This window comes from Cercospora kikuchii (assembly GCF_019650295.1).
Source record: "Cercospora kikuchii DNA, contig_00001, whole genome shotgun sequence".
In the NCBI taxonomy this organism is placed as follows: Eukaryota; Fungi; Ascomycota; class Dothideomycetes; order Mycosphaerellales; family Mycosphaerellaceae; genus Cercospora; species Cercospora kikuchii.
The window spans coordinates 1,287,866-1,301,385 of NW_025408582.1; the positions used below are offsets into that span (position 1 = coordinate 1,287,866).

Consider the following 13,520-nt stretch of genomic DNA (forward strand, 5'->3'; position numbering starts at 1 on the left):
CCAGGACTTCCGGCTTGCGAGCCTTGGGACGTTCTTCTTTGCATTCTGACAATGCAACTTTCGGTGAGGCAGAGGAATGCTCACATTCTTATTTGCATGCTGCTGACCATAATTCCTTTATGCTGACATCGCTGGAAGGCCTGTCTGTCTCACTCATGAGGATGTTCGAAAAGACTTGGCGATGTTAGCTTCCAGAAGGGCGGCCTAAGTGAAGACGGCTAATTGCCATTCATGGAGCTGGCTGGCCAGCTATTTTGAGCAAATTAACCCAATATCAGGATTCGGCAGCCAGAATCCTCCTCTCTGAGCCAATCGTATCCTGGCCGGCGCTTAGGACCTGCCTCCATGCAGAAGTGGCTGGCTGGATGGCTGTTCGGCCTGACGCCCTGGGCCTCGCCTTGGTATCGCGTGCAGAATCTTGCCGTTTCAGATACGACGCCTAATTGGAGTGGATCAGCCTGCCATACGGCCTGCTGCAGATGATTGCGTTACCTTGGATTGCCTAGTCTCCAGCGGCGATACGACCAATGGAAGTCGAGGACCGAACTTTAGGCCAGGCCAAGTAGCTCATGCATGTCAGTCGAAGAGCTGTGCATGTTGGCAAAGCGTGGCCGGAAGCAAGACCCAGCACTATCAGGTTCCTTCCCACGGTACGCGGCACGCATGCAGTTGCGTGGCGAGCCTATGGAATGCCCTAAAGGACATCCAACCTGCAACTGATATATTACAGTGCTTTGATCTAGTCGCACAGAGCGCTTGCGGGAGGAACGGCACACTCAGTGCAGCATCATTGATCCTTGTAGAGCTCCATGATGGACCAGCGAAAGCAGGCAAAGCACAAGAAGCTCCACTGGAGGTACAGTCACCTTCCAAGAACGACTTCGAGCTCAAGAGCTGGAAGGAATCTGCTCATGACAAGTTTGGCAGAGTCACGGTGATGGCGCAAGCACAAGAGCGCGCACTGTCGATCCGTGTAACGGCGGCTGGAGGACATCTCGCTCTGCGTTCTGTCAATCTGTGTAGCTTATCAGCCGGACAAGACACAGCCTCAGCGGCTCTGTGGTTTTCGTGCCTTCTTTGCTGGCTTTCCGAGGGAGGTCATTATTTGAGTGATCCAAGCTTGATGGGAAATGCGTCAATACATCTCGTGAAGTCGTCCGAAGATGCTCATCGGAGTTGTAGCCCTTTCCACATTCGACAGCTTCCATTGCGGTACTTTTGATCAGTCGATGAGTACTTCATCGCAACTTTTTGGAGTCCACGCGCTGACTCGCAGCTGCGATCACCGAAGCCGCCGTCCGAGAGCTTTGGAAAATCAGAGCTGATCCATCATTAGCATACCCTCATCACATGCTCAGTACCACGAGACACCACCAACCTGCAGGAATGATGATCCACAAACTGTTCATAAAAACAAAATAGAACCAGAAGTAAAACGCTTCAGGTCTCGAATACGAAATCCCATGAACAGCCTCATCGAAAAAGCTAGTCGCATAGTATAAAGTATCACCATACAACTGACCCAAGCTCACAATAATCTGCAACGGATGCCTCCAAGGACTGCGCAGAACGATCAATGCTGCCACAAGCAAACAACCGGGGCCCCAAACGAAGACCGTGATCGTTTCCAGGCAGAACACAAGCCCGTTACTTGTCAAATATCGTGAATCCGAGAAAGAGTACTCCTTCCACATTTGAGCGATGAAAGTCTGTTGGGATCCGAGTTCGGCGAAATTCGAAATGTAGTAGCCTTCGAAGAAAATGTGGATTGTTCCGCTGAGGACAAACCACATGATTGTTAGGAGTTCGCTCCTTGTCAATGTGGGCTGGATTCGCTTGACTAGGATGAACGTTGAAGTGAAGAGCACAACAGAGGCTCCGACGAAGGCCCCAAGAAGTGCGAATACGGACGCTTCATTTGGTGTCCAGCCTGCGATTGAGGACCCAATGGGATAATATGGATTTAGGGGCTCCGTAAAGTCCGTCGTGGTAACAGGAGGTCCTGGCATTTTTGTGGTGACTTCGATGGAACTGTTGTAGAATGGACGCTGCTCCGTGGGCTTGTGATCCTGCTGACACGTGAAGTCGTTCTAGAATGGGATATGTGTACACCTCCAGTTGTTGATGTAAATGTTCTTTGGAGACCAAGGAAGGAGAAACGCACAGTCAACGGGCGCTAGAGCCACCCGCGAACATCCGCCGACTTGTTCTTGCCAATCCTGTTTCCAGCATCTTGCAGACTACTGGCGGTCGCAGAGCCCGGTTGAAGTTGTTCGAAAGCCACCATTACAAGGCCGGCTCTTCGGACTGAGAGATACCTAGGAAGTGTCGCCAGCTATTGCTCTTCCCCTGCTATGATTCGGAGAGCTCGTTCCGATCGTATGGCTTGAGTAGGACACAAACAGCGAGGCGTGGGAAACGAATGCATTTACGACGTTGTTATTGCAATACGTGACAGCTGTGGAGCAGAGTGCTCTGATCGCACGATCTGCCATCAAGACCCCAGTCCGTGAATTTCCACTTCGAGTCTCGCGACATTCGGACGGGTGTGGAGCTGTCCTCCACATTCGCGCAACGTGAGCCGGAGCTTCCTCCGAGTCTCCGCTCAAGTTATGATCTACATACCTTCGTGGTGGAGAGGGGATTGGCAAAGCTCGTCATCAGCAAAGTGGTCGTTGGTGTAGACGTCAACAAGGTGCCCTTCCATGTGATTGTGCACATGCTCAACAAAATAGGAGGCTCATGAATGAGAGCCAGAACCAAGCAGGCATGCATTTTCATCACACTTATGAGTGCTGCTCCAATATCCCGAGGGTATAGCCATTTACAACGCCATGTCTATATGCTTTTGGGGACGATCCATCATTGCTCATCAGCTCGTAACACTGTTCGTGTGCAGCCAAATTTTCGAGGTCCTCCGTCCTTGTTCGACAGAGACGCGCTTCCACATGGCGACATGATCAATGCCTTCTTCGTCCCACTGACCCATGCTTTCGTCCGTCTCAAATCCATACTTTTTCCACACTTTCTGTACTCCGACTTGTGAATGCACCAGAACCAGACCCTTCCAACTCACGCCCAGGCCCTTCTTGAGTGCTTCCATTGAAGCAGGATCGAGGGCCGGGCCAACTTCGTATGGATGTGCTTTTGCGTAAGCGAGGGCGGTTTCGATCAACAGCTTTGAGATTCCAGCCTTCCTGAACTCGGGAATCACAGCCAATCTCCCAAGCTTGATGTATGGCTCAGTCGCTGCATGCCCTCCATTGCTCTGTGGTGAATCGCGACCGTTCCCTCCAGGATGCTGGCCGTGTGGTGGTGGCACCAAACGTATTGTCCCAATCGGCATCTTTGTGCTCCCACTGCCCTTGCGTTCTGTCCCATTGCTACTCGTCACTGCTTTTGCAGGAATCGAAGCGTAGGCGACCCAATGGAAACTTCGAGCATCGTCTTCGTCCAATTCATTCTCCAGCGGAATCTTCTGCTCTTTGACGTAGACTTCCTCGCGGACAATCATGGCGTCGATGAAGCCTTGCGGCACGGCTCTGGCCGGGTCTGTGGCATGCACGGCGTCATTTTCGGGTTGATTCGTCGGCGATCTGGTAGGGTCGTAGCAGTGTTTTAAGCGCTCGCCCAGTGGCTTGATCAGGTCGACAAACTCCGACATGGCAGGAGATGTGTCGCAAGTGGATGTTCAAGTCGGGGAGAAGGAGTTGTTGATTTTGCGATGCAGTGTGAGGTAGTAGCTCTGTCGACGAGTCAGTCACGACATAGCATGGCGTTGATCGCCTAATATGTCGTAAGTGCTGCTCGGTGGGGCCTGCGCTGTGCCAGAGACGAGAAGACGGGTGAGAGGAGGAGGCATGCAGAGAGAAAGTGGCTCGAAGCTGTACTTGCCTGTCTGGTGTGTTGCTAGTGGGCCTCTTGTTGCGGAAGCGTCACGCCGGAGCGGTCTCACAACCTCAACCGACTCTGAGCGCCTGAGGACTTCTTCCAGCACCACCAGCAGCGGTCCACTTTTCGGCGACAGGGCGTTGGCGCAGTTCCACTACGGCGTCAGTGTGCAAGACAGGCGGCAGAGGCAGCGGCCGTTGTCAGGAGAAGGAGGGCGTCGTAGCATCGGGCATGCTGGACCACAGCTCAGGACGGCCTCAGTCCTGTTCGCAGCACAACCAGCTCGCAGCAGGGCGTGACATGGCACCGTGACGGGGGAGGGATGGGAGTACGTCAAGCGATCATCACGGTGGGTAGACAGCGCAACGAGAGCGCTGGGGGCGCAATAAACGCGCTCCATACATCATCGATGCCCAGCGCCCACGCCGACGACACTCGCCCTGCGGAAACACTCGGGACTCGAGAGCAAGTCAAGAGCGTTGCACGTGACCGAGACGTCCATCCAACAACCAGGTCTACAGTGGACATGTGCCAGCAAGGAGGTGTACCACACTATCGACACGACACAGCCGCTGCGCCAATCTACATGTGCGATCATTCCCACGACTATCGCGCTCTATTACTGTTCCCCGCTCCCTGCTCCAGTGAATATCGTTATGCATCAACAAAGCCCTCTTCGAAAGCCCTACGCTCACGCCTCATCTCCCACTTGACCCAGCGCCAGGTGATGAACGCCCAGACTCCAATCCAGGAGAACAAGATGCCAAAGATAAGTCCAAATGCGTGATTGAACTCCAGCGTCCAGATAATGGCCGATGCGCAGCCAATGTAGATCAAGCATCCGAAGAACCAGAACAACGTCAGCCAGAAGAAGAAGCGGCGGAACATGGCGTTATGTTCGTACCGCTCGTTGTAGCGGACCCGGAATTCTCGATCCTGCAGGCCATCGACGGCGATGAAATCCTCTGCAGCATAGAAAATGAACGGCCGGATTCGTGTCCCTCGCTCCTGTGAATTGATCCCGATTGGGAGCTTGAACGGAAAGAGCGTTGTTATGAACATCAATATGGCGAGGAATCCGAAGATGAAGCAGGGGGCGTACAGGTAGAGCTCGGGTATCTCCAACTCGGAACCAATCACGAACGGAGGGAGCGCGATCAGGACCGCCACTCCGTACACCCACGACGTCGCATCGAGCTCCCATCGATTGCGTGACAGTAGTGGCGCACACTCTTCTCGTCTGAAGAAGAGGCGCCAAACTCGTGCGAAGAGGATCCAGAGCTCTCCAAAACCAAAACAGGCGACCGCGCCACCGAGAATGCCTCTGTCGTACTTGATGTCTGGGCCGTGGTTGTCGTACCACACATAGTACGCAATGCACGGCACGACCAGATCGAAGAGGAGTACCATCGGTAGGCCAAGCGTGATTCCTGTACACGTCAGATCAGCTGATGCATAACAATAGTGTCGCCAACACGTACCCAGGTGTTGCCAAGGATGGGCTTTCTTTTGCATCAGCTTCGTCTCTCGTCGGCGCAGAGATGGAAGACTCCTTCTCGACGAAGCGATTGTCACACCGGAAGCCACCGTTGCTCCTCTGCTGTGAGTCGGCCTTGTTGGCATCGAGCCACCGCCGCCTTGGTGGTGGTGTTCATCCTCTGGCACCTGTAGTGTCACACGACTCCTTGTCGCTGCAGGCCTGGCATCTGCTTCTACTATGGGCGTTGCCTGTATGGTGTGCTCGCTCGCTGCATCCGAGTCTGACATGACAGCTGACCACCGGGGAGGAGTCTCTATTGATTCTCGTTTGTGCGCATCTGCGCTAGAGGCGATGCTCAGGTGCTTGTTCTGGATTTCTTTTCGGATTGCATCTTTCTCAGGATCTTCTCCGCTTGTCATGTCATGATTGATACTGTCCTGCTCAGTCGTGCTCTGACTGTCGTGCGTCTGAGCATCTACGAACACATCGGGTGTGACCGCGGCATTTCTCTGCTCTGCTGCCGCCTTGGCCGCCTTCCCATCTGAGGCGTTCATGGCTATCTCGTTGCTGACTCCAGCTGCTCGCTCAGAAGTCCGTGGACGTTGCAAAGCTTCTTGCGCTTGTGGTACTGCTGTCGTTGTTTCAGTACTCACATTCGCTCGGCCTTGCGCAATGCCACTCCACCTCTCAGGTCTGGCTTCCAGCTTCTGAGAGTGCCTCCGAGGACTGTTGCTCCCGATGTCAGACGGCTTCTGGCAAGGCTCCGGTGAGACGACCATTAATGAAGAGAGATCCGTTTGCTATAGCCCAAAATCATGATCTGCCGAATTGATTGTAGTTTCTCCAATGCATAGCCCATTCACTCGGAAGAATGAGTTCTCGAAGTTGTAAACCGGACCACTGCGGAGCTTGAACGAGGCTCAAGAAAAGATGATCGCGAGACAGCCCTCTCGTTGTATCATAGCCCCAGAAACATTACTCGAGCAGCAGAGTTTCGCATCGCGTTCTGTAACAGGCGCACCGCGCGCAAATAGACTCTGGTCTGGGGCGGGTCATTGCTGCCAACCCGACCGCCTGATGGGAATACGCAGCAGGCATTGTGCTATTGGAAGAAGTGCAAATGCACTGATCCATGTTCTCCGTGTTTCATCCGCGAGACGCCGGGTATGCTGGACTGAGGAAGATTCATGTTTTGGGTGAAGTCGATGATCGGCAATGATGGCCCGGAGTCGGCGGGAACCTGGCACGGCTGGGAAGCTTCATCACTTTTTTCGTGTGGGCTTGACTCGAACTTCACGTTTGATTTGCGGTTCGGCTGCCGAGAGGATCTTTTCTTTCTGCGTCACCATTCCACAGATTCTGGATGTGGGTGTACTGCGACGGCTAGAGATGCTCAGAGCAATATTTTGATGTCCAGGATGTGAATCTTGGAAATGTTCTGCCAGCAGGTTTGAGAGCCAGACGCGTCCAGCGATGAATTGGCCCGCGCTTCAGCCATCGTCAATCAATATTTGCACGTGGTCTGCATCCGAAACATGATCGAGCTTGATACCCAAAACTCATCACCCACACTATAGGCGGCTCGGCGGGCACATGCGTGAATTGTCAAGCATGCAGCCACTGCGGCAACGACGTGGCTTTTCACTGAGTGTCGCACTACTCTCAGCATGCTACGTGTAGCGTCGAGATCAAGGTGATTGTCTTGCAGCTGATACTGGTCAGCGCTCTACTTCCTTGATTCGCAGACTTTGCGATTATTGATAGAACACTGCTCAACAACCGCGTTAGCTGTGAGGCTCTGTGCGGAGACCCTGCCACTCCGCAATCGAGTCGTTGTTTGAGAGATCTCAGACCTTGGAACGGAGAAGCGTCGAGGATGGTTTCTTTGACAGGATTTAAATATGTGTCCGCCGGGTACTGAAGCTCGATGTTACCTGCGTTCAAAACAGTACACACTCTCTCGCTATGCTTCCTCGCGGTTTCATGTGACAAGTCACCGAGAAGATGCACTCATAGTGATCTCATTGCCCCGTCATGACAGCTGCAGATCAAGTCTTGCATCGACAAATGCGCTCCGCACGCGCATGGTATGGCTTGTCCACGGCTGCCCAAAAGTGGTTCTTGCACGCCACGAAGCATCTGCTTTAGACCACGAACTTGTATGCTGCAAGGTATGCTTGCTCGTCATCGAAATGCCCAATCTGGCTGATGAACCGCGGCTGAACTCCCAATCTCATCGCTTCAATATCTTCAACCGAGCGATATTCATTGCACAATTTTGTGCTCGAGGATTGCCAGTTCGCAGTAATGGAGGGACCGTACTGAGAGAGTCCCCCGGCACGCAAATGGTAATGCCTCACATTCTGAAGCTGTCGATCCTCCACAGACCTTGACCTTTAATGTGATCGCAAGCGAAAGGTCGTGTCTCGTTGTTGTTGACCCAGAGGGCATCGGCGCGTTTTGTCAGCTCTCTCCAATTGTGTACCGACCTACGTGAAAGACCGCGCGTCAGCACAGCACGGACAGATCTTGAACGCTATTCTTGACCAGCGACAAGCATTCGAGCCCCAGGGTGGAGAAGTGTGACTAGTGCAATCACCTAGTCGTCAAAATTCACTTACCATTCGCATACTGGCACCCAAAGCTTAAGCTGTTGTAGATCTGCCGCCGAGCCTGATTTCTTCAATCCAGCCTGAAGTGATGACAATGCGACCTTTGCATCATACACAGTCCAGAATGCTCCATCGCCGTAGCAGAATCTCACGTCTTTCAAAGACTGCCGTTGGGCGGTTGTCAGCTCGTCGAGCCACCTGCAGCCAAGGTTCGGGAATCCCCAGGGGACGATGAACGTGTTCTGCTCGTAGAAGACAGGCGAAGCTTCGTTGCGAATTTTGCTGCAGACCTGGAGAAGGGAGGAGAGGCGTGGCGGTTGGTGCCTTTCTTGTGAACGTGACACCACTGAGTTTCGGCGTGCTTTCGGGTGGATCTCGATGGGATCTTGACACACGAGGACGTATTCGTAGATGAAGTGACGGAGCCGTTGTGGAAGTCGCAACAATGGTGATTGCTGCTCGGACATCGTTGTAGAATCGTGTCTTTGGTAATTGCTCTGTGCTTTTGTGTTTGGGAGGTCCCGATTTTCGAAGGCTACACTGCGTTGATTGCTTGGACAGTAAAGGGTTGTTCGTCCCTGTCAGAGCCATCCAGTTATATCTGAACCTACACTATTACCCTAGACGTGTAGCTACCTGTTTGGAGCGGAATATGTCGGGCACCATCCATGCTTCATATGCTGCATGATGCTTCGCTCGATTACAATGTAGACTACATTTGTTAGGCTATGTTGATCAGTACTGAGAGCGGCAATCTATGCAGCTGTCATCCAGCGAGCAGACGAATTACTTCGCCAGACATGCCGAGCTCCTGCTCGCTCGCGAATAGATCGCTCCGTGTCTTGTTGATTGATCAATGACGTGCCGGTTTAGCAGTTGTGCTCCGAGAAGAAGAGATGGTGGGGTACTGCTCTTCCACCCAGTCTGCCAGTCGGAGAGCGCCCATACCCTGTCGGTATTCCGTACTGGCACGCGACAGAGATCCAGGACATTGGACGACGGAGCAGAGGGGAGAGGAGTAGTTACGCCGCACGAAAATCGAACGGGTCGCTGACAGGTGCTCTTGCTCTCATTGGCCGGAGGACCCGGGACATTCGACTTCACGTCTTTGGGCCTTGTAGGCGCTGTGTACCCGGTTGTGGCACAACAACACCTCCTCCCAAATGCTATACCATGATTGTGTTTATGTGTAGTTTTTGCGGGAGGCCGCATGTTGCGTGAAAATGTCGTTGAAAGCGAGCACGGCCGGCCAAGGCTTTCGTTCAGACGGAAGACCATCGGCGCTGATCCGCCGGTGTCGCAATCGGCACGAGGGAGCAACAATGCCATCTGATTCGACTCTTGCTATCGACCGTCGCCGCGCTCGCAGTGCCAAGTCGCGACGAGAGTCGTACGAGGAACTGATCGTACACTGAACGAAAGACAACGCATCGCAGGCGGAAGTGCTACGTTGGTGGCTGTGAACCGACAACCAATCTCTTATCCCTTATAGACCACCTGCAGCACCTACAGGCAGGCGCCCAACTTGCCAGCAACATGCCTCAACGCGACCCAGATTTGCACAACGCCATCTCGCTGCGACCGTCACCCTTTCACGCCCACCCAGACCGGTCGCACAACCACACACCTGAGCCGAGCAGCAGACATCACCACGAACGCCCCGGGACCAGCTCCGCAGTCTTATCCAATGATCACAAATCCGTAGAGCCCATAGCCCGGCCCGCATATACCCGCAAGAGCAGCGATGACGAACGAGACGACGTCGAGCGACAGAACAGCCTGCCAGAATATCACGCCGAGCACGATCCGTACAAGCTCCGCGATGGGCTCAAAGACCTAGACGACGAGAAAGCCAAGCGCAAAGCCAACACCAGTGCCAAGCGAGTCTGTCATCCTGTGGGCAACAGCAAAGATAAATGGAAGTCGCGCAAGATCCTCCAATTCTACGAGACGCAAAACGACAACATCGAACGTCTCCTCAAACCCGTCGATGACCATGTTCGCGAAGCGAGAGAAGAGCAAGGCAGCGACGCCTTGCAGTTCAAGATCGCCGTGAACGGCTCCTTCGCTGCCAATATCATCTTGGCCATCCTGCAAGTCTATGGTGCCGTATCATCAGGCAGTTTGTCGCTCTTCACGACCATGGCGGACAGCATTTTCGATCCTGCCAGCAACCTCACCTTGATTCTCTGCCATCGTGCCGTAAACAAAGTTGACCCACGAAAATTCCCATCTGGCAAAGCGCGATTGGAGACGGCTGGCAACATCACATTTTGCTTCTTGATGACTGCTGTTTCATTCATCCTGATTGTTTTTTCCATCCAGCAACTGGTCCAACATGCCGACGATTCTTCATTCCACTACCCCTCCGTCATCGCGGTTGGCATTGCGTTCGCGACGAAGCTGGGTCTCTTCTTCTACTGCTTTGCCCTGAGAAACAAATACAGTCAAATCCGCATCTTATGGGAAGACCACCGCAACGACTTATTCATCAACGGCTTCGGTCTCATGACTAGCGTTCTCGGCAGTAAAGTCAAGTAAGTCAATCCATCCCCCTTCACCCCTTCTATCACTCATGATATTTCCAGATGGTTCATCGACCCCATGGGCGCCATCATCCTCTCCGTCCTCATCGCTTTCCTCTGGCTGAGGACTGCGTACCAAGAGTTCCAGCTCCTCATCGGCGTGTCCGCCGACACCTCTTTCCTGCAACACGTGACGTATATTTCCATGACGCACGACCCTCGCATCAAACAGCTCGATACTGTTCGTTCGTGGCACTCTGGTCCTCGACTCATGGTTGAAGTCGATATTGTCATGGATGAGCATCTGAGTTTGAAGGAGACGCATGATGTTGCTGAGGCATTGCAGATCAAGTTGGAAAGTCTACCAGATGTTGAGAGGGCGTATGTTCACGTTGATTACGAAACGGATCATTCGCCGGAGCATTTCTTGAAGAAGGAATTGTAAATGTTCACGTGCGAAACTGGCTGTGGTGTTGAGAACAGGATATGTGTGCTCTGCTTACGGACTGAGAATACCTTGCTCACGCGAAAGCGGATGGAGCCATGTCATGATGGGATGCAATGTATGTTATTTGTATACACGACCTGCGTGCTTTGTTGAAGCTGAAGAGGCCGGATCATGTTTTGAGAGCCGGAACGAACTACGGCATGTGCCTTCGACAAGAGAAGGCCTCTCAACTGCAAGTCGCACTGAAGTCTCATTCAATGTGACAATCCATCTTCTCAATGCAAATCCCGTCCCATCCCCCGCAGCATACCAATGTTGGCCGGGGTCAAAGGTAGGACAAAGTCCAGAGCTGAAAGAAACCCAATCAGTCAAGCCTGCAAAGCTCAAGGAGAGTCCCCTCCAAATCGACTCTGTGTCTTCGAATTTCTCGCATCATCGATGGCGTCGCGGAAAGTCTTCCAAAGCGATCTAAGCTCGCCCTCGTCCTCCATGCGCTTCATGATCTTTCTAGCCTGCTTCTTTCTCTTCTTCGTTGATGATTTGTCGCGCTGCAGAACTTTGTCCGGCTTGAAGTACCCAGCCTGCTCCAACCACGTTACCACCACGTCGTAAAGTTGGTATTTCCAATGCGACAATGCATGAGCTGTGATGGCATTGGCCGTGCAGAACTTGCCCTATAAAGTATGTCAGAAGTTGAAAGAATCGATGAAAGATTCCAGTCGACTTACAACGTAAAAAATGGTGTTCTCTGGTAGGACTTCACGACCTAGGGCATCGTAGTCGGGCAAGGCACCAGAATCATTGACCTCGTTGTTAGAGGAGGATGATGACGACGATTCGGACTCATCTTGATCGTCTAGTGGATCGAGTGTCGCCCGGCTGTAAGGCTTCTTCTGGAATTGCACTTCGTACGTAGCCGGGTGCTGCGATCGGTTGCATGCATCACATTTGTCTTTCAAAGGTATTTCCGATCTGTGATAAGCGATCTCAGGCCGAGCTTGCAGCGCAATGGTGAAATCAGCAGTCCAAGCTGATGACGTGAATTTCGACGACGCCAGCCCTCGGACCTCATCGTCAAGTTTCCGGAATGTAAGGTCGTAGATTTCCGCGTTCATGTCGGGTCCAGGATTGATTTTCTTCTGCACCATCCAGGAGATCGCGAAGTGGAAGAGCTCTTTGCCTTTCATTGAGGCGTATTTCGTGTATTGCAGTGGCATGCCATCAGGGATGCCCAAAAGGTCTTCGTCGCCCTCCTCCTCGTCAACCAGGAAGTCTTCGTCCCCTTCATCGGCTCTGAACATTTGATGACTGCTGAGAGGCGGTCGTATTTCCTCGACCTCGCTGTCGTCAGCTGCATCTGCATCGTTCTGTGAGCCTGTTTCTCCCTCATGGAGGCCTTCAGGTGCTTCGCTGACCACCTCTAATGCACGACCTCGCTTCCGCTTTAGCTTTTCCAGAGCCTTTAGTCTAGCATTCTTCTCGGCAGATTGGGTGCTGCGAGGCGATCTCGGGGAGGATCGCGCTTCGCTGCTGGATCCCAAATCAGCGAGATCCTCGGCGAGGTCCTCTTTCTCACGCTGTGAGAGCTGCCTCGATCTCTTGGCCAACCGCCGCCTCGGTGTCTTGACATTCTGATGTGTCTCCTCGTCCTCATCTTCCTCTTCGTCGCTGGTGTGCTGGAGACGCTTACGCTTCGGCCTCCTCACCTCCACGACATCGTCATCGCTGTCTGCAGCTGCAGGCGGGGAGTCACTGATGAAATCGTCATCAGATGTCCTCCTCTTCCGCTTCCGAGGCATTATTCCTTGAGTCGTGGGCATGTCGTCGCCGCTGTCCTCAGCACCACTGGCCTCTTCGACAGGACTCTTCTTCGAGGCAACAACAATACCTTCCTGGTCGCTGTCCGACAGCACCACAGGTCGCTGAGAGCTGCGTGTTATGCGCCCCCTCTTATCTTCAACCCGGCGTTTGTCCTTCGCTCGTGCCATCACCTTCTTCGCTGATGGCAGATCAGAGTCGGAGTCGCTTGAGAGTTCGATCATCTTCGATTGTCCAGCCGACGAAAACACGCCTTTGCCTGAGGAGACGGGGTGGGACGAGGCGACTTTGACAGGAGCATCGAAAGTGTCGGGATGTCGGGCTCGTGTGAAGTCCAGTTGTTGTTGCCTAGCTTTTGCTCTGCGAGTGGAGCGCGAGCTTTGCGGTGCTGGCGAGGAGCGATCTTGTCGTCTCTGAGTTGTTCGCACAGGCTCGCTGTCGCTGTCTCCAACAGCGTCTGGCGCAGTCGCGCCTGGTGTCGGAAGCGTGGCATCGTCGTCTTCGTCATCGTCGCGGAGCGAGCGAGCGTGTCGCGTTGGGTTCGGAGAGTCTTCAATCGTTACAGCAGCAGCTCGACTCCGTATCTGCTCATTGTAGTGCTTAGAGGCGGGGGATGAAGACGGCAAAGGCGTGAATTCCAAGCGGCTTTGCCTCTTCCGCGAGGATTTTGTTCGTGGCATGTTGCCTAGCAGTCAACGGTAGGCAAGAAGAGATTGCAGGTGGTTATGGCATGTCGAATGTTCAGA

General features: G+C 53.3%; 6 protein-coding genes across 6 annotated transcripts; 1 reads left to right on the plus strand and 5 right to left on the minus strand.

Annotated features, from left to right (window-relative positions):
• Nucleotides 1-1,238: 1,238 nt before the first annotated feature.
• CKM354_000043400 (uncharacterized protein) lies at nt 1,239-2,009 on the minus strand (the record flags this gene model as incomplete). Its single annotated transcript, XM_044795522.1, has 2 exons — nt 1,239-1,321; nt 1,379-2,009. The coding sequence occupies 2 exons, from the start codon at nt 2,007-2,009 to the stop codon at nt 1,239-1,241; spliced, it is 714 nt and encodes a 237-aa protein (XP_044651457.1).
• Nucleotides 2,010-2,872: 863 nt separating this feature from the next.
• CKM354_000043500 (uncharacterized protein) lies at nt 2,873-3,664 on the minus strand (the record flags this gene model as incomplete). Its single annotated transcript, XM_044795523.1, has 1 exon — nt 2,873-3,664. The coding sequence occupies one exon, from the start codon at nt 3,662-3,664 to the stop codon at nt 2,873-2,875; it is 792 nt and encodes a 263-aa protein (XP_044651458.1).
• Nucleotides 3,665-4,545: 881 nt separating this feature from the next.
• Nucleotides 4,546-5,925, minus strand: CKM354_000043600 (uncharacterized protein; the record flags this gene model as incomplete). Its single annotated transcript, XM_044795524.1, has 2 exons — nt 4,546-5,321; nt 5,373-5,925. 2 exons carry the CDS (start codon nt 5,923-5,925, stop codon nt 4,546-4,548), a joined length of 1,329 nt encoding a protein of 442 aa, XP_044651459.1.
• A 1,802-nt stretch (nt 5,926-7,727) lies between these two features.
• Nucleotides 7,728-8,450, minus strand: CKM354_000043700 (uncharacterized protein; the record flags this gene model as incomplete). Its single annotated transcript, XM_044795525.1, has 2 exons — nt 7,728-7,860; nt 7,993-8,450. 2 exons carry the CDS (start codon nt 8,448-8,450, stop codon nt 7,728-7,730), a joined length of 591 nt encoding a protein of 196 aa, XP_044651460.1.
• A 1,069-nt stretch (nt 8,451-9,519) lies between these two features.
• CKM354_000043800 (uncharacterized protein) lies at nt 9,520-10,953 on the plus strand (the record flags this gene model as incomplete). Its single annotated transcript, XM_044795526.1, has 2 exons — nt 9,520-10,520; nt 10,572-10,953. 2 exons carry the CDS (start codon nt 9,520-9,522, stop codon nt 10,951-10,953), a joined length of 1,383 nt encoding a protein of 460 aa, XP_044651461.1.
• Nucleotides 10,954-11,339: 386 nt separating this feature from the next.
• On the minus strand, nt 11,340-13,454 carry CKM354_000043900 (uncharacterized protein; the record flags this gene model as incomplete). Its single annotated transcript, XM_044795527.1, has 2 exons — nt 11,340-11,630; nt 11,685-13,454. 2 exons carry the CDS (start codon nt 13,452-13,454, stop codon nt 11,340-11,342), a joined length of 2,061 nt encoding a protein of 686 aa, XP_044651462.1.
• Between the last annotated feature and the right edge of the window lie 66 nt (nt 13,455-13,520).